This window comes from Megalops cyprinoides, chromosome 3 (genome assembly GCF_013368585.1).
Source record: "Megalops cyprinoides isolate fMegCyp1 chromosome 3, fMegCyp1.pri, whole genome shotgun sequence".
Lineage (NCBI taxonomy): Eukaryota > Metazoa > Chordata > Actinopteri > Elopiformes > Megalopidae > Megalops > Megalops cyprinoides.
This window is the reverse complement of record NC_050585.1, coordinates 12418523-12437538: the sequence shown is the minus strand read 5'-3', so window position 1 is coordinate 12437538 and position 19016 is coordinate 12418523. Positions and strand designations below refer to the sequence as shown.

At 44.2% G+C, this 19016-nt stretch overlaps 2 protein-coding genes across 3 annotated transcripts in view; one reads left to right on the top strand and one right to left on the bottom strand.

Moving 5' to 3' along the window:
- The first annotated feature begins 1647 nt into the window (after positions 1–1647).
- On the top strand, positions 1648–7923 carry tbx16l (T-box transcription factor 16, like). Its single transcript, XM_036523289.1, has 9 exons — positions 1648–1729; positions 2104–2266; positions 2783–2885; positions 3450–3614; positions 4777–4923; positions 5434–5501; positions 6064–6143; positions 6903–7116; positions 7240–7923. Exons 1-9 carry the CDS (start codon positions 1648–1650, stop codon positions 7907–7909), a joined length of 1692 nt encoding a protein of 563 aa, XP_036379182.1. The 3' UTR covers positions 7910–7923.
- A 4156-nt stretch (positions 7924–12079) lies between these two features.
- flot2a (flotillin 2a) overlaps positions 12080–19016 on the bottom strand; it is a 21105-nt gene continuing 14168 nt past the window's right edge. For both annotated transcript variants that reach the window (XM_036524083.1, XM_036524081.1), the window contains exons 4-11: positions 16035–16158; positions 15790–15908; positions 15331–15444; positions 14496–14615; positions 13945–14159; positions 13215–13398; positions 12700–12849; positions 12080–12152 (exon numbers count right to left, since the gene is read on the bottom strand). In XM_036524083.1, the coding sequence (XP_036379976.1) occupies positions 12114–12152; positions 12700–12849; positions 13215–13398; positions 13945–14159; positions 14496–14615; positions 15331–15444; positions 15790–15908; positions 16035–16158 (1065 nt within the window). In that variant the 3' untranslated portion in view covers positions 12080–12113. The remainder of the gene's footprint in view (positions 12153–12699; positions 12850–13214; positions 13399–13944; positions 14160–14495; positions 14616–15330; positions 15445–15789; positions 15909–16034; positions 16159–19016) is intronic.

Sequence of the window (19016 nt, the reverse complement as noted above, 5' to 3'; positions counted from 1 at the left end):
GGCACCATCGTGCAGCCTGGTGTCACTCCAGCTCACTATCAGGTCCAGAAATAAATGGCAGGTTCTTAGAAACTTAGATCACATGCTTTAGAAAACTGAATCTGAGACTGTAGGTGTGTATGAATTATACACGAGAACACCAAATTGCTGTACAGTTCCTCTATATTTAAGAACACATGTTGCCACTGTCCATACAGATCAGTAATGATATTGACATCTGGTATAATGATTTATTTATTATCTATAGTTTTCATAAAGATAGTTAGCACAATTGCTAAACAATGTAACATGAATTGTTATATGTTGTATGCTATTTATGTATATTTTTTCTTTATTGAAACCTTTATTGAAATAGCAACTGATTATTTCAAATTTCTCTCTTCTATGAGGTGCTACCCTACATGACGTAGTTTCTTTTCTTTTTTAATGATGACGCCCAACACTTGTTATTGGTTAATATTTCAGGAATAATTTAGTGACTGCATGTAAGCATTCGCTGGAAGTACAGATGTAAACAAAAATCAAGTCTGACTCTGCTTTGCAGCACATTGTAAATAACAGAAATAAAACCGGAGTAGTTTGTGTGAAATTACTCTGGTAAACCGACTTAGCACTTAAGAATGAGCACGCACGTGTTTTAAAGCTGCAGTTAATGGAAGTGAAAGCACTCTCTCCTAATGGCTCAATTAAATGTAAATTTACAGGCATTTCACAGCGGACAGAATACCGCAGCACTTTACACAAATACCCTTTGCACTGCGCTGTAGCTGTCAAATTCCCCTTCATATAAAAAAACTAACATTTGCAGAAACCACAGGCTTCTCTGCATGTAGCAGACATAGGCATACTATGCTTTCAATTCCCACTGTGCTCTGTGGCTAAAGCCAGGTTCCTGACTTTCCAGTCAGCATTTACTTTGACATTTGCATTTCACCCAAAGTGGGTTTTATTGAAAATGACATGCAATAGCATGTTCTCAAACTACCCAGCAATTTATTTTGGATTATGCTGCCTGGGGATTATTTCATACGTCTTGACGTTCTGTTATGTCAGACAAAATCACACAGTTTGATTGGTTAAGAAGGACTAGATGCTGACAACAAGCAGCATGGGAGTGTGAATCTGAGCAGACACCCAAGTCAACTTTTTATGTACTTTTTGAAGATCAAGCTATAGCAACCACCACCACAAGAGAGGCAGTGAAAGTTGTTGAGAAAGTGGCATACAGACAGTTAATTCACTCAATATGCACTCCATTTACACACCACCGCCCCTGTCTAGGCAATACGTGAACTCTGCCAATAAAGGAGCTGGGCCCTCCCGGCTTCCTGTAGTAATGGCAGGACAACTGCTCAGGTGATTAGCGCCTGAGAGTGGGGTTTTGAAGTGGAGGAGCCCGGCGTCTCTGATGTGTCCTCTGCTCAAGTGCCAATCCCAAACTGTGAGAGACGGGAAGAGAGATCAAAGGAAGTGAAAGTTGTTGTGCCCCCCAACCAACCCCCCTCCCCCACACCTTCTTCAATGGAAAGGTAGGGGCAGAGAAGATAGATTATTCTTCCAATAAGATACCAAGCGCAGACTGGTTGAACCAGCACCAGCACCAGCACCTAGGGTGGCTTAGGAACAAACGCAGCTAGCTCCTAAACCATGTTTTTGCACAGAGAGGGGCCGTTCTGTGATTACTCCTTGCCACTAAATCCTCAGCAGAACTACACTTACTGCTCACAAGGTAGGTTTTGTTACAGACACTTACATATGTCTAACATTTATTGATAGATTATCATAATGTATGTATGAGGAATTTTTAATATATTTTTCCCCAAAACTATCTGTGGTGGGAACTGGCCCGCTGCCATGCTGCTGAATGCCAGAGCAATTGCCTGTACTATAACAATAAGAATGTGGTAAATTACATAGCTATAATGCAGATGTGTTTTTCCACTGGGTAGAGAAAACTGCAGGTTTAAACAGTTTTCTTTGGCGGAGAGTGGTTGTAGTAACACTGACATACCATTACAGATTTTTTTTGTGGCAGAAGACATAAGTGTAAATACATCAGGTAATTGTACTAAACTGACATGCAGCAATTTCCCCGGCTGGCAGACTGGAAAGATGCGCTTCTCAGAGGCCAGTGTCTGGATGCTATGAAAATGGACACAGAAGCCGAACTTTCCGCACATCAGATTCGCGTGTCACTGCAGGGTCGCGAACTCTGGGACAAATTCAGTGGCATAGGAACGGAGATGATAATCACTAAATCCGGCAGGTAGGCTTCCCATATATCCTTCAGTACAAGTATGAATGCAATTGCATGCATGGCCAACAAATAGCCTCATGGACACCATACATCACTTGTTTTTTTTTTCGGACGTGTGTTGGAAATATTATTGCAGTTACGCGATATCTTTGAGAATGTTACTCATGACATGCTACAGAATCTCTCTAAACTGGAACAGATCTTCTTCATCTTATTATTATTATTATTATTATTATCTGCTTCTACTGCACAACATATAGCGACGCGTGTCCGAAAGTGTGTATTGTGTTTGGTTAAAAGTACGTTAACGGGCTAGTTTTTTCCTATTAAAGCGTCCCTGCTACCCCTAGGGTTAATGGTAATGTGTAAAAGATTATTCTCTTATAGTTACACCACAATTTAATAATAAATACATAGCACTTCCTTATCGTGTTTGTAGCACAACTCGTTGGTTTCAGAAACTACACGCACACCACATATTGGCTGAATGTATGACGTAAAATCTCATTGCGTGTTGCCTTTCAGACGTATGTTTCCCGCCTGCAAAGTAAGCATCACGGGGCTGAACCCCAAGGCCAAGTACGTGCTGGTGATGGACATGGTGCCTTTTGATGATAATAAATACAAGGTATCGCTACGTAGGATCACCCGGATTAACAACGGGCACGTCGCTCAATTCCCCTGTGAGATGTTGTTCTGTGTTGTTAAGTTTATCAGCTGAGCTCCATCCTTTGCTTCATTTTGTGGCCTCCTGTCTTTGTTCCTGTGTGGGATCGTATCTGCAGACGGTTACATCAAGTCTCTCCTGCTGTTATGTTTATATGGAGGAAATAATGAAGAGGAATTAAAGTAAGGCACAGCAGCCAGACAGCTGTGCCAGCTGTAGAAATGGATAATACTCACAATGTGAGGTATCCAAGTCTGCTTTGAGTTTATCTTTACAATCAAATGCATGAAACACAGAAATGCTCAAGAATCATGCTTAAGTAGCTAAATAAGTAAATAAATAATTGAATGAATTGCAGTTTGCCACCCACCAACTCCCCTGGAAGGCACACCTACCATTCTAATAAACACTGACGCATTGGGCAGGGAGGTGACGAGACGAAGGGCCAGTGGTGCCTGTCTGTGTTTGTGTGTGTGTGTGCACGCGGGTGTGCGGTATCTAAAGCAGAGCATCTTCCTCCCGCAGTGGAACAGGGACAGATGGGAGGTGAACGGTGTGACCGAGCCCCACCTCCCCAATCGCTTCTTCATCCATCCTGACTCGCCGGCGCTCGGAGAGAGGTGGATGCAGTACCCCGTCTCCTTCCACAAGCTCAAGCTCACCAACAACACCCTCAACACCAGCGGCTTGGTAAGGCAGAAGAGCCCCCCTTCCCCACACTGTCTGGCGCTCACCCTGTACGCCTTCACAGAAAGCTGATGTACAGGCTGCAAAACCGTGTGCACTGAAGAATGTCTGTATATACATATAGATGAAGGCCTATGTGAAACACAGCACCAAACACGCACCAAATGGGAGATCATTCTCACCTGCACAGAATGCATAAAACATGCAGGTAAATGTACGTCTCCGTTACACGTCAAGCCCGCATCCAGAGTCACAGCGGCAGACTTTCATAAAAGAACTGCATGCAAAGGCTGTATCGCGCAGGCTCATTTTACCTCCGCTTCCTCACGGAGGCGACCATCTGATATGTCTTCTGGGCCTGGGGTTTAAACCGGAGGATTAAACCTGTGTATCAGCGTTATCTTGGAGTGACAGCGCGGAAAGAACAAGTAGAGCCGGGTATTAGAAGTGCACTGGTGAGTTCAGCAAGTGCAGTATGGATTCACAGTTTCCTGGGTCTGGATGGGCAGAGATCGTGCAGTGACGGGGACACTTAATCCCTGTGAGCCATGCTCCACCACCTTGCAAGAATAAGCAGGAAATCGCTACAGCCAGAGGGAGTACGGCGATATTCAGTTACCCAGGACATATCCAGTAAATCAAAGACCCTTTTTTGCTGAAGTGCTTTGTCAATGCAGGTGTATCTCTATTGTAACGAATCAGACAGAGGACTGTGAGTGAGGGCAGGGCCCTTGGCGAGACTTACGCAGTTAGGCAAGGCCTGCATTGTGCCTCCACCAAGAATACAGAATAACTTAGATGGTGGGCACACCATGCTGAAAGTCTGCTTTGGAACGGCATATAAGTGGTGTTTTTCCTTTGTTGACAGCCCTAATGATGTGTTTATGAGCCATCACCCAGCTGGTATAATGGGTTAGGAGTAGCACGCGCTATGCACAAGATTCCTGGTGCAATTCCCAGGTGTTTGTTGTTGAAGCTCAAACGCCTCAGTATACATGCCTGATGTGTTAACTGTAAGTTATGTAAGTCCCTTTCACATGTCAAGATGTTCTCTCTATGGCCTGTTTACACAGCACAGTCAACCTGCATGTCTTCCTGATGCAGTAGGTGCCTTGCCCATCTCTCTTGCTGTGAGGTGCTGATGCCCTTGTGTCGCTTATTGCAGGTGATTCTCCACTCCATGCACAAATACCAGCCTCGCCTGCACATCCTGCAGACCCCAGAGCCCTCCAGCGGACACTCGGGAGGTTGCCTGCGCTTCACCTTCCCAGAGGCTGCCTTCATCGCTGTGACGGCCTACCAGAACTCAGAGGTACCGACCACAGCTCTCAGGGCTGCGGACAGAGGGGTCAGGGTGCACTCGAGACAGTGCATCCACTGACAGGAGAAAACCGTTATGTGTATTTGGATTTATCTGGTGCTACACAAACTGGGGTCAATGGTGATGGAGGCACACAAAGTTATTCTGTGATCTCTCCTGCCCTCTGGTGGCCAAAAGTTGACATGACAATTTTGGGACTACCTGGGCAAGTCAGTCAAAAGAACCCTTCGGCCGTTATTATCCTGAATCATATTTAAGTGATTTTATATTAAGATTTTATCAAAGTAGGTTATACAATAATAATAATATAATTTTAGTTTTTATATTTTATTATGATTGCAATATTTGACAAAAAGCAATGCCTCGGAATAGGCATTTAATTTAAAGAACTTGATTCTTAATATACCAATGTAATTAGTAGCTTCACATTCTGGGCACGTTCTAAGCATTATTAAGACCTTTGCCTTATTGTGTGTTGTTGGGCTGTTGTTTACATTTCAGATAACAAAACTAAAGATAGACAACAACCCATTCGCTAAAGGCTTCCGTGACGGGCTAAATAGTAAAAGGTAAGAGACCTGTGGAAACGAACCTGATGGCTGATTTAAACGGAAGCAGTGTGTCGCGCCTGCTGTGATGGCATAATCAGAATGACACACTGTAACCTGCTGAAAGAGGTCACACTGTGTTAAATGGATTGCTTCATCACAACTCAAGCCATTTCTACATACTATATTGTACTATTGTCCTGCCAAGCCATGTTGATTCAGATGAGATCTTTTGTGGCTCAAGTTAGTGTGCTTATAGCGCAATTCAACTCAATGTAAAACTGAAGGCTCTCTAAATAAAACAGACTATATGTATATAAAGTGGAAATAAAAAATATGAGAAACACATGTAAAATTAGGTTAGGTTTTGCTGCACATTACAAAATCTGTTCAATTTTATATTTACACACTGCAGAATATAGGTAATTTTACAATATTTTAAATGATATCTGTACTGAAAACTTAAATAACAAACGTTTATATACTTCCCAATGCATAAAACATATTTTGCCATGTACAAATGTATTTCCCGTGTATGTATTTATATGATGAGTTTTACATGTCAAGCTTATCTTTCCTATAGGTACAGGGAAAAGCCAGAAAAGACCTCCAGCCAACAGCCTGTAGAAAATGATCAAGAAAGAGGATCAAAAAGCCGTGCTGGTACTGACCATTTTATACAGCACGCTTACATCATTCATTGCTATTGTAATCTGTACTGAAGGTGAAGGGTTGATTACATCTTTACCTTTGGACTGTCATTACAAGTATATGTAATGCATGACTGTGCTTTTTTTAAATGCTAGACTTAATAACATCTTACTTTAGGGTTACATGAGGTATGGCTATAACCTTCACTCACTTATGCTAAGCTAAAGTTAAATAGGAAAAGGGCTGGGGTTGTTCTTCCTTACCCTACACTTCCATTGCAGCGAATTTTGCTTCGCTTTCTTTCAGGTTATATGGGGGCGAAATTCGATCTGATTTCACACCCATACAACCTGAAAGAGAGGGAAGCAAAATTTGCTGCAATGGAAGCATAGGGTAGGGAAAAATGGGTTGCCATTAGTCTACCAGCAGGGGGAGCTTCTGTGCCGAAATAAAGCCAAAATTTAACTACTGCGCTAAGTTGGAGATGCTTGACTTTTGACAACCTGTGGTTAAGTAAGACCTCTCTTCACAAACAGCAAGTGTGCCATACCAGGCCAGTTGTCCTGACTAAATGCTGAATTTTTTTTAGCACATAGAGTTATACACCCTCTAGTTTCACCATCACCATTTCTGTAGTTAAGCTGTGGTTGAGCCAAGCGCCTCACGCTCTGTAAAGCATTTTGAGATGTGACAAGCACTACACAAACATGGCAAGTCATTGCATCTGCTGGTTTCCATCAATTGTTTATTTTATTCTCTCTTTTTTTTAAGTATTAAGCACATTAGACACAGGAGATGGAGCGGACCTCACAGTCTCAAGTTCAGAAGATTCCCGCAGTTTTGGGTGCAGGACGGGCAGCAGTGAGGCTCCAAACCCTTTCATCTCCGCGTTCATGAGCCAGGGACCCTGTGGCCCGGAGGAATGGGGAGAGGGCGTCAGGTTACCCAACAACCACAACACGCTCCCTGCCATCCCTTACACCAGGTAGTAGAACTGGCTTTGGATTGCGGAGTGGAGCCTGACCCTGTCTCTGCTTCAGTTTCACATAAGCTGTCTGTTGCTGTGGCCTCTGTAAACTTGCATTCCAAAAACCTCTTGTTGTTTCAGCTCCAGCCACTATGAGGCCAGAGCTTCTCGTCCCACGAATGCGGTCGTGCCCCTCTCCAGACAGCCCCTTCACGACCAGTCCTTCTCAGAAAGCCTGGTATGTGGAAACCTGCCTCATTTCCCACAGAGTCTACCCGCTCCAAGCGGCAGGGCCGTGGACCAGCAACGGTGTCCTGGGGGGAACCCTGTGGCCATGCTGGAAGCTGGCGTGGTGGAGAAAAAGGAGCGGCAGCAGCCGGAGTTCGAGTGCACCCTCCCATTCCCGCCAAAGGTCAGTAGGGTCCAACTCCCCGAAAGCACACTGAGGAGCCTGGAGATGAGCCTACCCTCTGACCCCAGCGGCCCCCGGCCCCTCTCAGACATCCTCAACAGGATCCGGGGGAGGCGCGAGGGGGTGGCAGGCAGCCCGGGGAAACCGATACAGGCGGAGGCTGCGTGGGCGCCCCTGGCCTTCAGCAAGGAGGCCGTGGCGCCATTTTACCAGCCACCACTGGACCACAGTAGCGAGTACCTTGGGTTGCAGGGCATGCTGGGATACCCAAACACCATTGCAGCCAGTGCGCAGCTGAGCAGCGGCCACGCTGACCCCCGCGTGCCCCCAGCCTCCCTGGAGTATCCATACAGAACGCCTCTGATCGATTTCTACTTGAATGAGTATGCTGGGAAATGAAGTCCATCAACATGTCAGAGTGAAACACCTTTCACCTTTCCCCTCTAGGTTGTGGAATACTGCGCTTCGAAATTGAGAAACTGGAACGGTTTTAAAGAATAATGTTCATGTTTACCATTTTCCACCAGATTAATGGTGTTACTAATGCCTTTTAAAGTCAAATGATTAGTTATCAACCTGTTGAGCTACACAAACAACTCGCTATACAAGTGTCACTTTCAGTCAACACTATTTTTTCAATTATGTAATTACTACAATAAATACTACAACTAAACCAGTATCTTCAAATGTAAATACCACAAGACTTTCACTCAGTGCCTGTCAAACCTGGTTAAACAGCATGTCAACATTTCCTCCAATGTAACCTAGAAGTTTGAGAGTAAAGAGGGTCAAAGAACAGATGTAAGGTATCCAAGTAACAATTTTAGCGATTAAATGAGACCATCATGTAAATAACTGTTCACGAGTGCACACTCATTTTTTGGCGTTACCAGAAGAGCAGTTTCATACTGGTGGTGCTTCGGTTGATCGTGTCATAACCACGCTGATTTACAAAAGTGAAAGAAACCTCTGAAGACTGGAGTGTGGTGACTGAACATTTATTACATGAATGTGAGCAACAGGTCAGGATCCCATGGAGGAGGGTCACATGGGTACATGCAGAATTTCCCATGCAGGGTCAGCTGGATTCCAGTACATAAGTCTCCCTCAGGAAAAGATAGGCCGATACATTTAGTGATAATTCAGAGCTGAGCAGACACAAGTTGACACCTCACGCAGATATATGTATAAAGTATATGTAACAATGCATGTCTAAGAAGGCTTTAGCGTTCGGTCTTCACTCACTTTCTTCCCTCTGCGAGTGTCTGTTAAAGACTTTACTCTATATTCTACTCTTCAATTCAAATTCACTACTGAAACTACTGTCATGCCAAAATGTCCAAATCTTATTTGACTGGCTTTGGCACTTACATTTTAAGCTGAAATGATGGGGAACGTGTCATGGGTAGTCCAACAAACAGTAAACACTCATACAGTTTGTATCAACATAACCCTTCATTTGCCACCGATAATGACATTTCACAAAAAAATTCATGTGCCGAAATCAAATCATGACAGCTATAACAAAAAAAAAAAAAAAAACATCAAACTTGACATTAATATTACGAGCTTCTATTTTCCAAGGAGTGACAGTTCAAGGTATGATGTACAAGATAATAAACAAGTATTCAACCTACTCGACTTGTACTTGTCTGTTACTGGGCAACATTACTCACTGCCCGGTAACAGAGTACAAAGGACTGACATTTTACACAGATTACAATTTGTAATTAAAGTCCAGGTAGATACTGACCAAAATGAAATGATCCCCATTTATATAAAAAAAGGCCTTTTTAAAAAATGCACATTGGTTACACACGTTTTGTTTTCAGGCAGCTAAAATTGGACGCAGAGAGGTATACAGGTGGTTTATGCATGTTGGGTCAAATACAGAGTGAAGTTAAGCCTTTCTTAAAGAGGTTACTTTATCAAAGTATGACTTGTGATTCATCGTCACAAACCGATCAGCTTTACCGCCATGTCGCCCACTGCCACTCCAGTCACTGTGGATGGGGAGGGGAATCTTCCTCAATTCCTGCACCAGACTGCTTATGTAAAAAGAACCTTGGCAGGAATCCCTCCAGTTTGGTTTGGCAAGTAGTGAATCCTGCAAGTCTGCAAAACTGTTGCATACCACTGTGTGGTGTACAAAACTACTGTATATGCACTGTAAAGAAGGTACTGTAAAAAAAACTTACAAATAACTTTTTTAGAACTTGGCTTGAGGTCACTGGCTTAGAACAACCTCTTAAGGTCAGTGGTTTGAGTTTTCCAATGAGGAAGCAAAAACCAATAATAAAAAACCCATCTCCCATACCTACTAAACTACCTGGTAAAATGAACTAGTATGAGAAGGCTATTAAACCTTAGACTTAACAAACATTGGACAAGGAATGTGACGAGACATAAAACTGCAGATTAAAAATGTAAAAACTGCTTTTGAGGTGTGTTCCAAAATGTGCATTCTTTTTATCTAAGCACAGAACAATGTAGAAAGCTGGTAACAAATCTGTTGTGGAACACCAGAGCAGAACATCCGAAGTGGGACCATAAACATATTCTCTCTCCTGTGTCTAATAATTCACAGTCTAGAGCACAAAAACCAAGTTAACACACAACTGGTAGAGCAACAGAATTTTCACACCATTGTGGTATCACACCAAAAAAAGAAACTACCACGGGATACAGTAGCAAAAGAGCGATAGTATTTTTTTCCTTCACAGAACATCTAAAAGGCATAAAAATATCTTACAACAGCTAGAAAGAAGCGAGTTCAAATCCTTAAATGTGTTAAAGCTTCGGTCTTCGGTAAATGGCAAGACAAATCTCGAAATCTGGCGATTGGTTATATGGATTAGTACTCAGGGGAGCCTGACAGAATTCTACAGACAATCTTGGGCTCCTATTAAGGCTACTTACTATGATATGGCTTAACATGTACATGTATGGGTGTGTGAGTGTGTATGTACGTACACATACATACACAAACACAGACACACATGGACACATTCAGTTACTAAAATTTCACGCTATTTTCAGTACTGCTGTTTGCCCTCCCGCTGTCTGCCCACCCCCACCCCCCAAACGGAGCCAGTTACCTCTCTCCGCTAATGCAGCGCCTCGCTGCCCTGTTCATGGGGGCGACCCCACCCCACAGGCAACAGAGGGTGCACCTCAAATATGACTTGTGGAGGACGTAGAGTGAAATGAGAGTGCACCACACTGAACTGAAACGGAGCAGCACCGAGAACTGTAAACCAGACTCAGACAAAATGGATTTATGGACTTAGGGTGGATAAAGAGAAATCTACTACAGAAGTACAAGCTGTCCCACTAGACTACTGTAACATTCCATGTGTGTCAGTTGGACATCGTCTAACCAGCCCCTACTCTCAACCACAGAATAAAAGGCGACCCTTGTCGACAGACGAATGAATTAAGATCAATGGATTGCATGTTATTCCACACTGATAAACTGGCCAATAGGAGGGAAACTGCCTGGCTGGTCTGGCAATAGATTAACACAACCGAACAACAATTGGGGGGGGTGGAGACAGCGGCCGGCCGGGGGAGGACTGGAGGATACAAAAGCTGCATTGAACGGCTTTCTCTCCTACTTTAAGCACGTCTAAAGTGAATGAGGTAGGCTGTGTGACCCACTGAAAAAAACAGGGCTCCTCCTGAGCAGGTCCGAAACCCAAAGCAGCACAACCCTCGCTCGGGTTGTCCTTTGATCTATAGAGCCAGACTGCCATGGCGGGTCTCTGGAGACTGAGGAGGAACAGCAGAAGCCAAAAAAAAAAAAAAAGAGGCGCCTTTTTGATCCCCTGGGAGGCAGGGCCAAAATGGAGGAAGTGAACTCCGCACCTCACCCTGAGAGGAGGGGGGAGGGTGAATCACTTCAACCAAAACTAACGGGACAATAAACCACCGCCAGTTTTTGGCTTGCCTTTCGAGTCACGCGATAAAACTACAGAGCGGTGACGACTGTCTGAGCTGTCAACCGGACCCCTTTAGGGCTGGCCTCTTCCGAACAGTCCTAACTGACAGGGTTAGAAGGAATATAATGGACAAAAAAAACAATACAAACAGATGTAAATCATCGATGACCGATCTGTATCAGACGGGGGGAGAGATCGGGATATAGCAGTAAGAGATGCATCCTAAGTAGATCGCTCAGACATCCCATACCACCGCTGCAGCTACAGACAGAGGCCACCTGTCGCCTGCGGCAGACAATGTGGCCCCACCATGGATCACAGTGCACAGACAAGCCTGGACTGCACAGCTGACTCTAAACAAATAACCACAAGCAGCTGCTCAGGTAACTACATGTTGAAAGTAAGAGTGGGTGTTTTCCTTTTCACTGTGAAGCCAACTGGATTATGGTGAATTATCTGAAGAAAATAAAACTAAAATCAACAATGAATGGAGCAGTGGTGCATGCAGATGTTCTGGTCCTATGGAACTAAGGCACCAGAGGTTCAAAAAAAATCCACCTGTCTGTAGAAGAAAAAACTCCATTTTCAAGTGTTTTTGTTGAAGGCAGTCGACGTGAGTGCATAAAACAGACGATTTTGAGTAAAGAGGGCGGCGATTGTTTTTATGCTTGAGGATTGGTCATCTTCTGCAGTAAGGGGATCTGTTGGAGAAGAGAGAATGAGTCGGTTTAAGGGTACAGTTACTGAAGGCATTACAATCAGCAAACTGCAATATGGCAGCAGTGTGGCATGGTGGGAGGGAGCAGGGCTTATAGGGTGCTGGCTGTGTTCCTTCCTGGGGCAATGCAGTTGCGCTACCCTTGAGTAGGGCTGTTAACCTGGATTGCTGCAGTACAATATCAAGCTATATAAATATATGATATATAAGATATGCAAGTCCCTTTAGATAAGGAAGCTTGTTACGCTGGAAAGAATGTAATAATAAAAATGAAGAACGCAGGTAAATGAAAAGGAGTAAAATATTTAAGCACTTGTAAATAGCCCACTCCAAACGAATGAAGACTTAACCACACCCTTTCCAATAAATTCCTATAGTACAAACAAACAAACTCCATAATCTAACCTTTAACCTTACTTTTGATAACATTTTATTTCCCTACTATACTGAAGCAACATGTGAGAGAATGGTGTGTGTGTGTGTCCGTCTGTCCATCCACCCACACAGGCGCAGGTTTCCTGGTCTCTCACCTTTGACAGGTCCACCCCGGTCAGGGCGTTGACAGACACAGGAAGCTCGGCTAGTAGGCGGTTCACCTCCCCAGTCACACGGTTTCCATCCCCACTCAAGATAACGATCTCATTGGTCCGGGCCAAGGGGGCAGCCACCTTGCCAGCAATCTGCAGTGACACAGCAGTTTTTATGTGAGGACTCAGAAAAAGGGCACTTTATGGAGCTTCAGGTCATATGATCCAGTTAACCAGCCAGGAGTCTACGCCAAGCAGGTGCTTTGCTTAGTGGCCAATTCAATTTCCTTTGGTGCTTTTCCAAGCACCAATGCCTATGTTTTGAACATTGAGTCCCTTTGTGGGATCTCTTTTGACTCAACAGTACAGAGGAGAATCTTTGCATCAGTCCCCTGAACGGGTGTAAATATATGCAGAGTCACTAGTACATTCAAGCTGATATAGCTTCGCTTGATTGCAGAGTGCCCTTATCTAAACGATGCTCTGGCAGCACACCCTGGAAGAGGGAACCCACGCACCTTTGGCAGGGCCTCCAGGACAAGCGCGGTCTTGGCTGCCTCTCCGTACTGCTGGTACGCCTCTGCTTTCAGCCTCATCTTCTCGGCCTCGGCTTTCCCCACGGCCTCGATGGAGGCTGCCTCTGCCTCGCCTATCCGCCGGATCTTCTCTGCCTCGGCCTGAGCAGTCAGCACTTTCTTGATCCTGGTAAAAGCAGACACGGGGATGCAGGTGGCTGAAACTTGATTGAACACACAGGTCTCTGGCCACAGCCAGATACAACAGCATATTTTCTCTGACAGCCTTGACATGCTGCCTGTCTCACAGCCACTCTCTTAATACACACGATGGAAGAAGTCACCTCGTTATGAACCCAATTCCTGCCTGCCATCCACTGCACTCCTAGTAAAGCAAAGCTGCAACAGCCAATGGAATTTGGAGTATAGACCTGAAGAAATATCTGACAGGAAATCCTAAGCTTGCTCCCATTGAGAGGAAGGAAAAAAACAAAAACGCCCAATACAGCGCTGCCCCAGGAGACCCGGTATGTGCACCGGCATGTTGCATGTACTTTCTCAAATGCACCAGGGTCTTCATTACATGAGGAGACACTGGGTGGCTTCAGCAGATGTAAATACAATGCATACTAAAATGAGACCATAGAACAGTGAGTAACCCTCAGGAATATCAGCACTGCATGCTCCCTGTCCTGCAGACACGTTTTTTTTGGAGCACGGAAGGGGGGCTTACTTCTGTCCCTCGGCCAGCTGCTGCATCTTGTAGGCCTCCGCCTCGGCGGGCCTCTTCACCGTGGCGATGAGCTCCTTGTCGGTCCTGAGGATCTCCTTCTCCTCGATGGTGATCTGCTTCTTCCGCTGCACCACCTCGATCTCGATCTCCTCCAGCCGGATCTTCTGCTGCTCCTTGGCCGCCTGCAGCTCGTAGGCCAGCTGAGCCTCTGCTTTCTACTCCAGAGAGAGGGAGAACGCAGCGTTCACGCACCCACAGCTCTTCATCTGACGCTCCGACTGCATCTTTACACGATTTTTGTTTTGCACTCAAATATTTTTAACATGCATGAAAGAACGCACTGCACTCCATCTACACCTTCATTTTTGGGATTCATTCCACAGACTTTTGATCCGTGCTCATGTATGGTGTTTTTGATATGCGTACATTAAGGGGGGACGTGCTACAAACAATCTACTAATCCATATCAACATTGCACTTCCACTATACCCTTTAACAAGAGGAAATAAGAAGAAACCCTTTTGGTGGTGACAGTTCTTCCACATTAGTACCTTTGTGTTCACTTCTTGGTTGAAAGCAGCTTTCTGCATCTCCAGCTCTCGCTTGGAGTCTGCCATCTTGGTGTCAGCCTGAAACTTGATATCCATCATTTCTTTCTTACACTCAGCTTCCTGCACAGAAACAGAGATGACGAGAGGAGGAGAAAGAGCATACAGATTACATCACTATCTTTATTAGCAAGAATAGATAAAACAGACAGATTTCCACTTCCTGTGAATATGCAGAACCACACTATTTTTTGTTCCTGTATTTGTGCTCCAGACAACTGCTAAAGTTCCCAATGAATAACTGACAGAGTTGTTTTTGTTGATCATTATGGTGAGGTGGGCACCAGCATAGCTGTTATTGGATGCTTTCATTTCAGAGCTGACACGGGCCTCTCCCTCCCGTTTTAATATCTTGGCTTCTTGGGTTTGACATCAATCAAATTGGGCATCTGTTGATAGCGCTTGGCACTAGATATAGCTTATTGGAAGCTTTTGTTCTAACAGGAGTGAAACATATGTGTTTCTCAAACATAATTCTATTAATTAAAATGATAATCAGCAACGGACACATATCTAGGTTTGTTAAATAGGAATAATAAGAATCAACGAGGCCAAGAAATAACTGAACAACAAATTAAGCTGAAACTCAGACAGCTGTTAATACCCTGCCCCTTGAACAAATCCAAAGCTAAGTAAATAACTGAACTTAAGTGGTTTAACTTGTGCGCAACACTGAGTTCCACAACACTGTAAATGCTGAGCGGAAAAAGCCTTCTGGTTTTCCCATCATTGCAGTTACAATGTCCTGCCTCCGGTTCAAACTCCACACACCCCTTACCCTGATTCCTGCATCCCTCTCAGCTTCTGCCACTCCGATGTCTGCGTCCCTCTGGACCGCGGCCGTCTGGGTCTTCCCCAGGGAGCTCAGGTACTCCACCTTGTCGTACACATCCTGCCAGAGGAAGAGCCCCACTTCAACACCCCAACCCCACACCACAAGTACTGGCTAAATTTTAAAACACTACAGTGAAACAGCTGGAGTGTATTGACGCTGGACTGGTCACCTGTGGTACAACTTGTAAAACCTTCACAGGATTTACAGTTAAAATCAGTCCTTTTGCATTAGCAGAAAGTGAATTTACAAACATATGTAGTCTAGAACCAGACTCCTACGTGCAAATATCTGTTGTTCGTGTTGTGCTATTGTTTGCCACTGCTCCTATGTGACACCTGCTGAACCTGGCTTGTGAAGAGGATATGGTTGCCCAGCAATGCCCCCTTCAACCCCCCCACGCACCTTGATGGTGAAGCTGAGGATCTCAATGCCCATGCGCCCCACGTCCGGAGCCGCCACCTCCCGCACCAGCCTGGCAAACTGGTCCCTGTCCTGGTAGATCTGCTCCACCGTCAGGGTGCCTGGACACAGCAGAGGTCAAAGGTTACCGGGACCTAGCAGCAAGCTTGAGATAAAGCCTTCTAGGTTTTCACAGGCATGGTTAGGAGGACCCAGCAGCACAGGGGTTCAGCACTTTACCCACTCACCCAGGATGGAGCGCAGATGTCCCTCCAAGGTTTGCAACACCACGCTTTTGATTTCCGTGACCGACTTCCCCAGGAACTGCTCACAGGCAACAGCCAGCAGCTCATTGTCAGTCATGACTTTCACCTGGTGAGACGAAACACGGATATTAGCAGGACACTGCTGAAGCCCGGAATGTCTACAGTTAATCTGTGGGGGGGGGCGACTATTAACCTTTTAAAAAATGTCATAAGGGTCAAAATCATTACACAAGGAAGACTGTCATTTTAAGATCAATGTACAATGGTTTTGCCTCTGAATCACTGTTTCAAAAGACAATCCAGGTTATGCGTCACAGTTTTATAATGAAGCAGGCCGTTTCGTCCCAAACAGACCATGGCCTGGTTTTGACAAATCTGTGTTATTTCAGGGAGCAATTTCACTATATTTACCATCTATGGCCCCAGGTGGCCCTTTTCCATTATAAAATATCTGCTCAGAATAACCAGGATTCTCACAGCTTGCAGTACTGGGAACCCTTCATATAGCCATAGTAATCACACCTGGTTGGATTTCAGTTGGATTTTCTACTAAATATGTTGAAATATCATTTATGCTAAATACTTTTACAATATAAGTGATCTTAATACTCTTGGTAAATCAAAAAGTGACTATCAAATGAAGGGCACTTTGAATTCAAAAGATACAGTGTAAACTATTACATGCAAAACTTAGACTCAGACCATTGAAACATACTGTACATAGTGCACTTATTGATTATTGATCAGTTCACAGCATCTGATTGATCACTTACAGCATCCAATATATTCTAGTTTCTACAAAAACAGGTCAACAAACACATATAGGTGAAAATATACAACATTGTGAACAACTTTCACTTACTGCTAGGCCACTACAGTAAATATCCAGCTGTATAAATGGATAAAATTGTAAAGAACTGTAACCTATGTAAGTCGCTTTGGATAAAAGCGTCTGCTAAATGAATAAATGTAAATGTAAATGTAAATGACATCTTAACAAGATACTGCATGTAGTCAAAATATGTTTAACATGGTGAAAACGTCCATCTTAAAGGGGATTCGAGTTCCACCAAGATCCCACTTTAAGTGTAGAGATGCAATGATCCTTACAACAGTGGAACACAACTCCAATTCTGAATAAAAAGCTGTAGAAAAGCAACCCGAAGGCTTTGGCTACCGACTGAATATCAGGCTGGATTCACAGGCCCTCCCACCCCCAGAACACTTTGTTTTTATTGTAACCGTCACATGGTGCAGCACAAGAGATAACCACAGCCCGCATCCTGTCCTCCCCCAATTAAGGAAACAACAGACGTGACATAAACTGAGGGAAGAGATAAGGGAACAGAGGATGGAAGTTGTGCCTTTCGCTGTGAAAGGAAGGCAATGAGCAGGTCCTCGAGGCACAGTACAGGTATGGAGCACTGGAAAACACGGCATGCACTCGCGGGCCGTCGCAGCTCGAGGGCACCGCTTGGTCGATCGATGGGGAAACGCAAACAAACAGCACTTCTCTGGCAGGACCAGCTGTGGCATTGGCATCAAGGCAAGCAAGAGTGAGGGCGGGTGCATTCGTGACCCCACCTCCCATTACTCAACATCAACATCCCACCCCACCCCCTCCCCTCGACAACTTTCCCAGCATGCTCCACACAGCAGACAAAGCAAAAAAAAACAAACAAAAACATAAATGAAGTAACTTTAAAATCAATAACGATTACAAAAAAAAAAACAAAGCAAAAGTGCACTTTTAAGACTCCAGTGCGTCTTTGACTGTCCTTGTTCTGGTGTTTGCTCCACGAAAACAACTGGCCTTCAGCTAAACAATGAGTTTCACCTTGCCTTCATTCATCTCGTCTGAATGTGTTTGAAATACAATAATTCGGTGCTCTTAGGGAGTTGGAATGCAGGAGGGAAAAAAAAAAACAGTACTAATCACTCAACCTGTTTTACAATGGTCTAATCATCTATATTGACGTACACTAAATTCCAAAATATGGGTCTGTTGAATGTCATGTTGCTGCCATGAGCAGGTTCATTGGCACACTTCAGATCATGGCACACTGAGATCTGCATGCCTTCCTTTACAAAGACACCATTTTTGGAAGGCTCTCTCTCTTTGGACTACAGAGTGACCCTTCCACCACAATGGCTTCCATACAGTCAGATCAAATGAGACAGAAACACGATAAGTCCCAATGCTGGACCAGCAACACTGCTCTCTGTCTCAACGCTGTCATGCTGTCACTACCTGACAGCTCAGAGACAGGAAAGGGAAGATGAATGAAGCATTGTGGAATATCTTACAGCAACTGAACCCCAACTAAACTACCGAAAAGACTAAAACTGAAGAAATGCTTCTGAAAGGTTTGGAGGGGTATTTTCACCAACAGTGTGAGAAAGGAGCTTGATCAATATTCTTGCTCAAGTTCACCTGCAACTGGGTTTTTGGAAAGGTGATTTGCTTTTCTCAGCTCCTCAAAAATGAACAAAAGTGGGAAACTGGAACAAAAACTTGTAGTAGTGTAGTTGGTGGCTTTAAGGTCAACTCAATCCCCAAAAAACATTTTCTTTTTAAGATGCAGTCTTCAAAATATAGATGTACTTGTAGCATGTTAACATCAGGAAGCGGAATGCAGGGGAAGGCTCATGCCAGGAAAACTGAATGCTTCCCATTGCAAATCAACAGACTTAAATATGACACACATTTGACAGCAGACTTTAAACATAACCACTAACATTTCAGGACAGAGAACATGACCAGCAGTAGAAAATAAGATGTGAATGCTGAACTTCCCAGCACTAAACTACTTGTATCAACAGCTAAACAGAGAAAGTGTGTTTTCTGTCTGAAAGGATTTAATGTCCTCTCCAACACACTGTAAATCTTGGCACATAGAGAACACAAAAATGAGGGAAAAATCAAATCATACAGAAGAAAATGGATGCAGGTATACAGATACA

Coding starts and splice junctions, on each gene's coding strand:
- tbx16l (XM_036523289.1), top strand. CDS start 1,648: ATGTTTTTGCACAGAGAGGGGCCGTTCTGTGATTACTCCTTGCCACTA. Junction 2,886..3,449: donor TTGATGATAATAAATACAAG/GTATCGCTACGT, acceptor TTCCTCCCGCAG/TGGAACAGGGACAGATGGGA. Junction 3,615..4,776: donor CCCTCAACACCAGCGGCTTG/GTAAGGCAGAAG, acceptor CGCTTATTGCAG/GTGATTCTCCACTCCATGCA.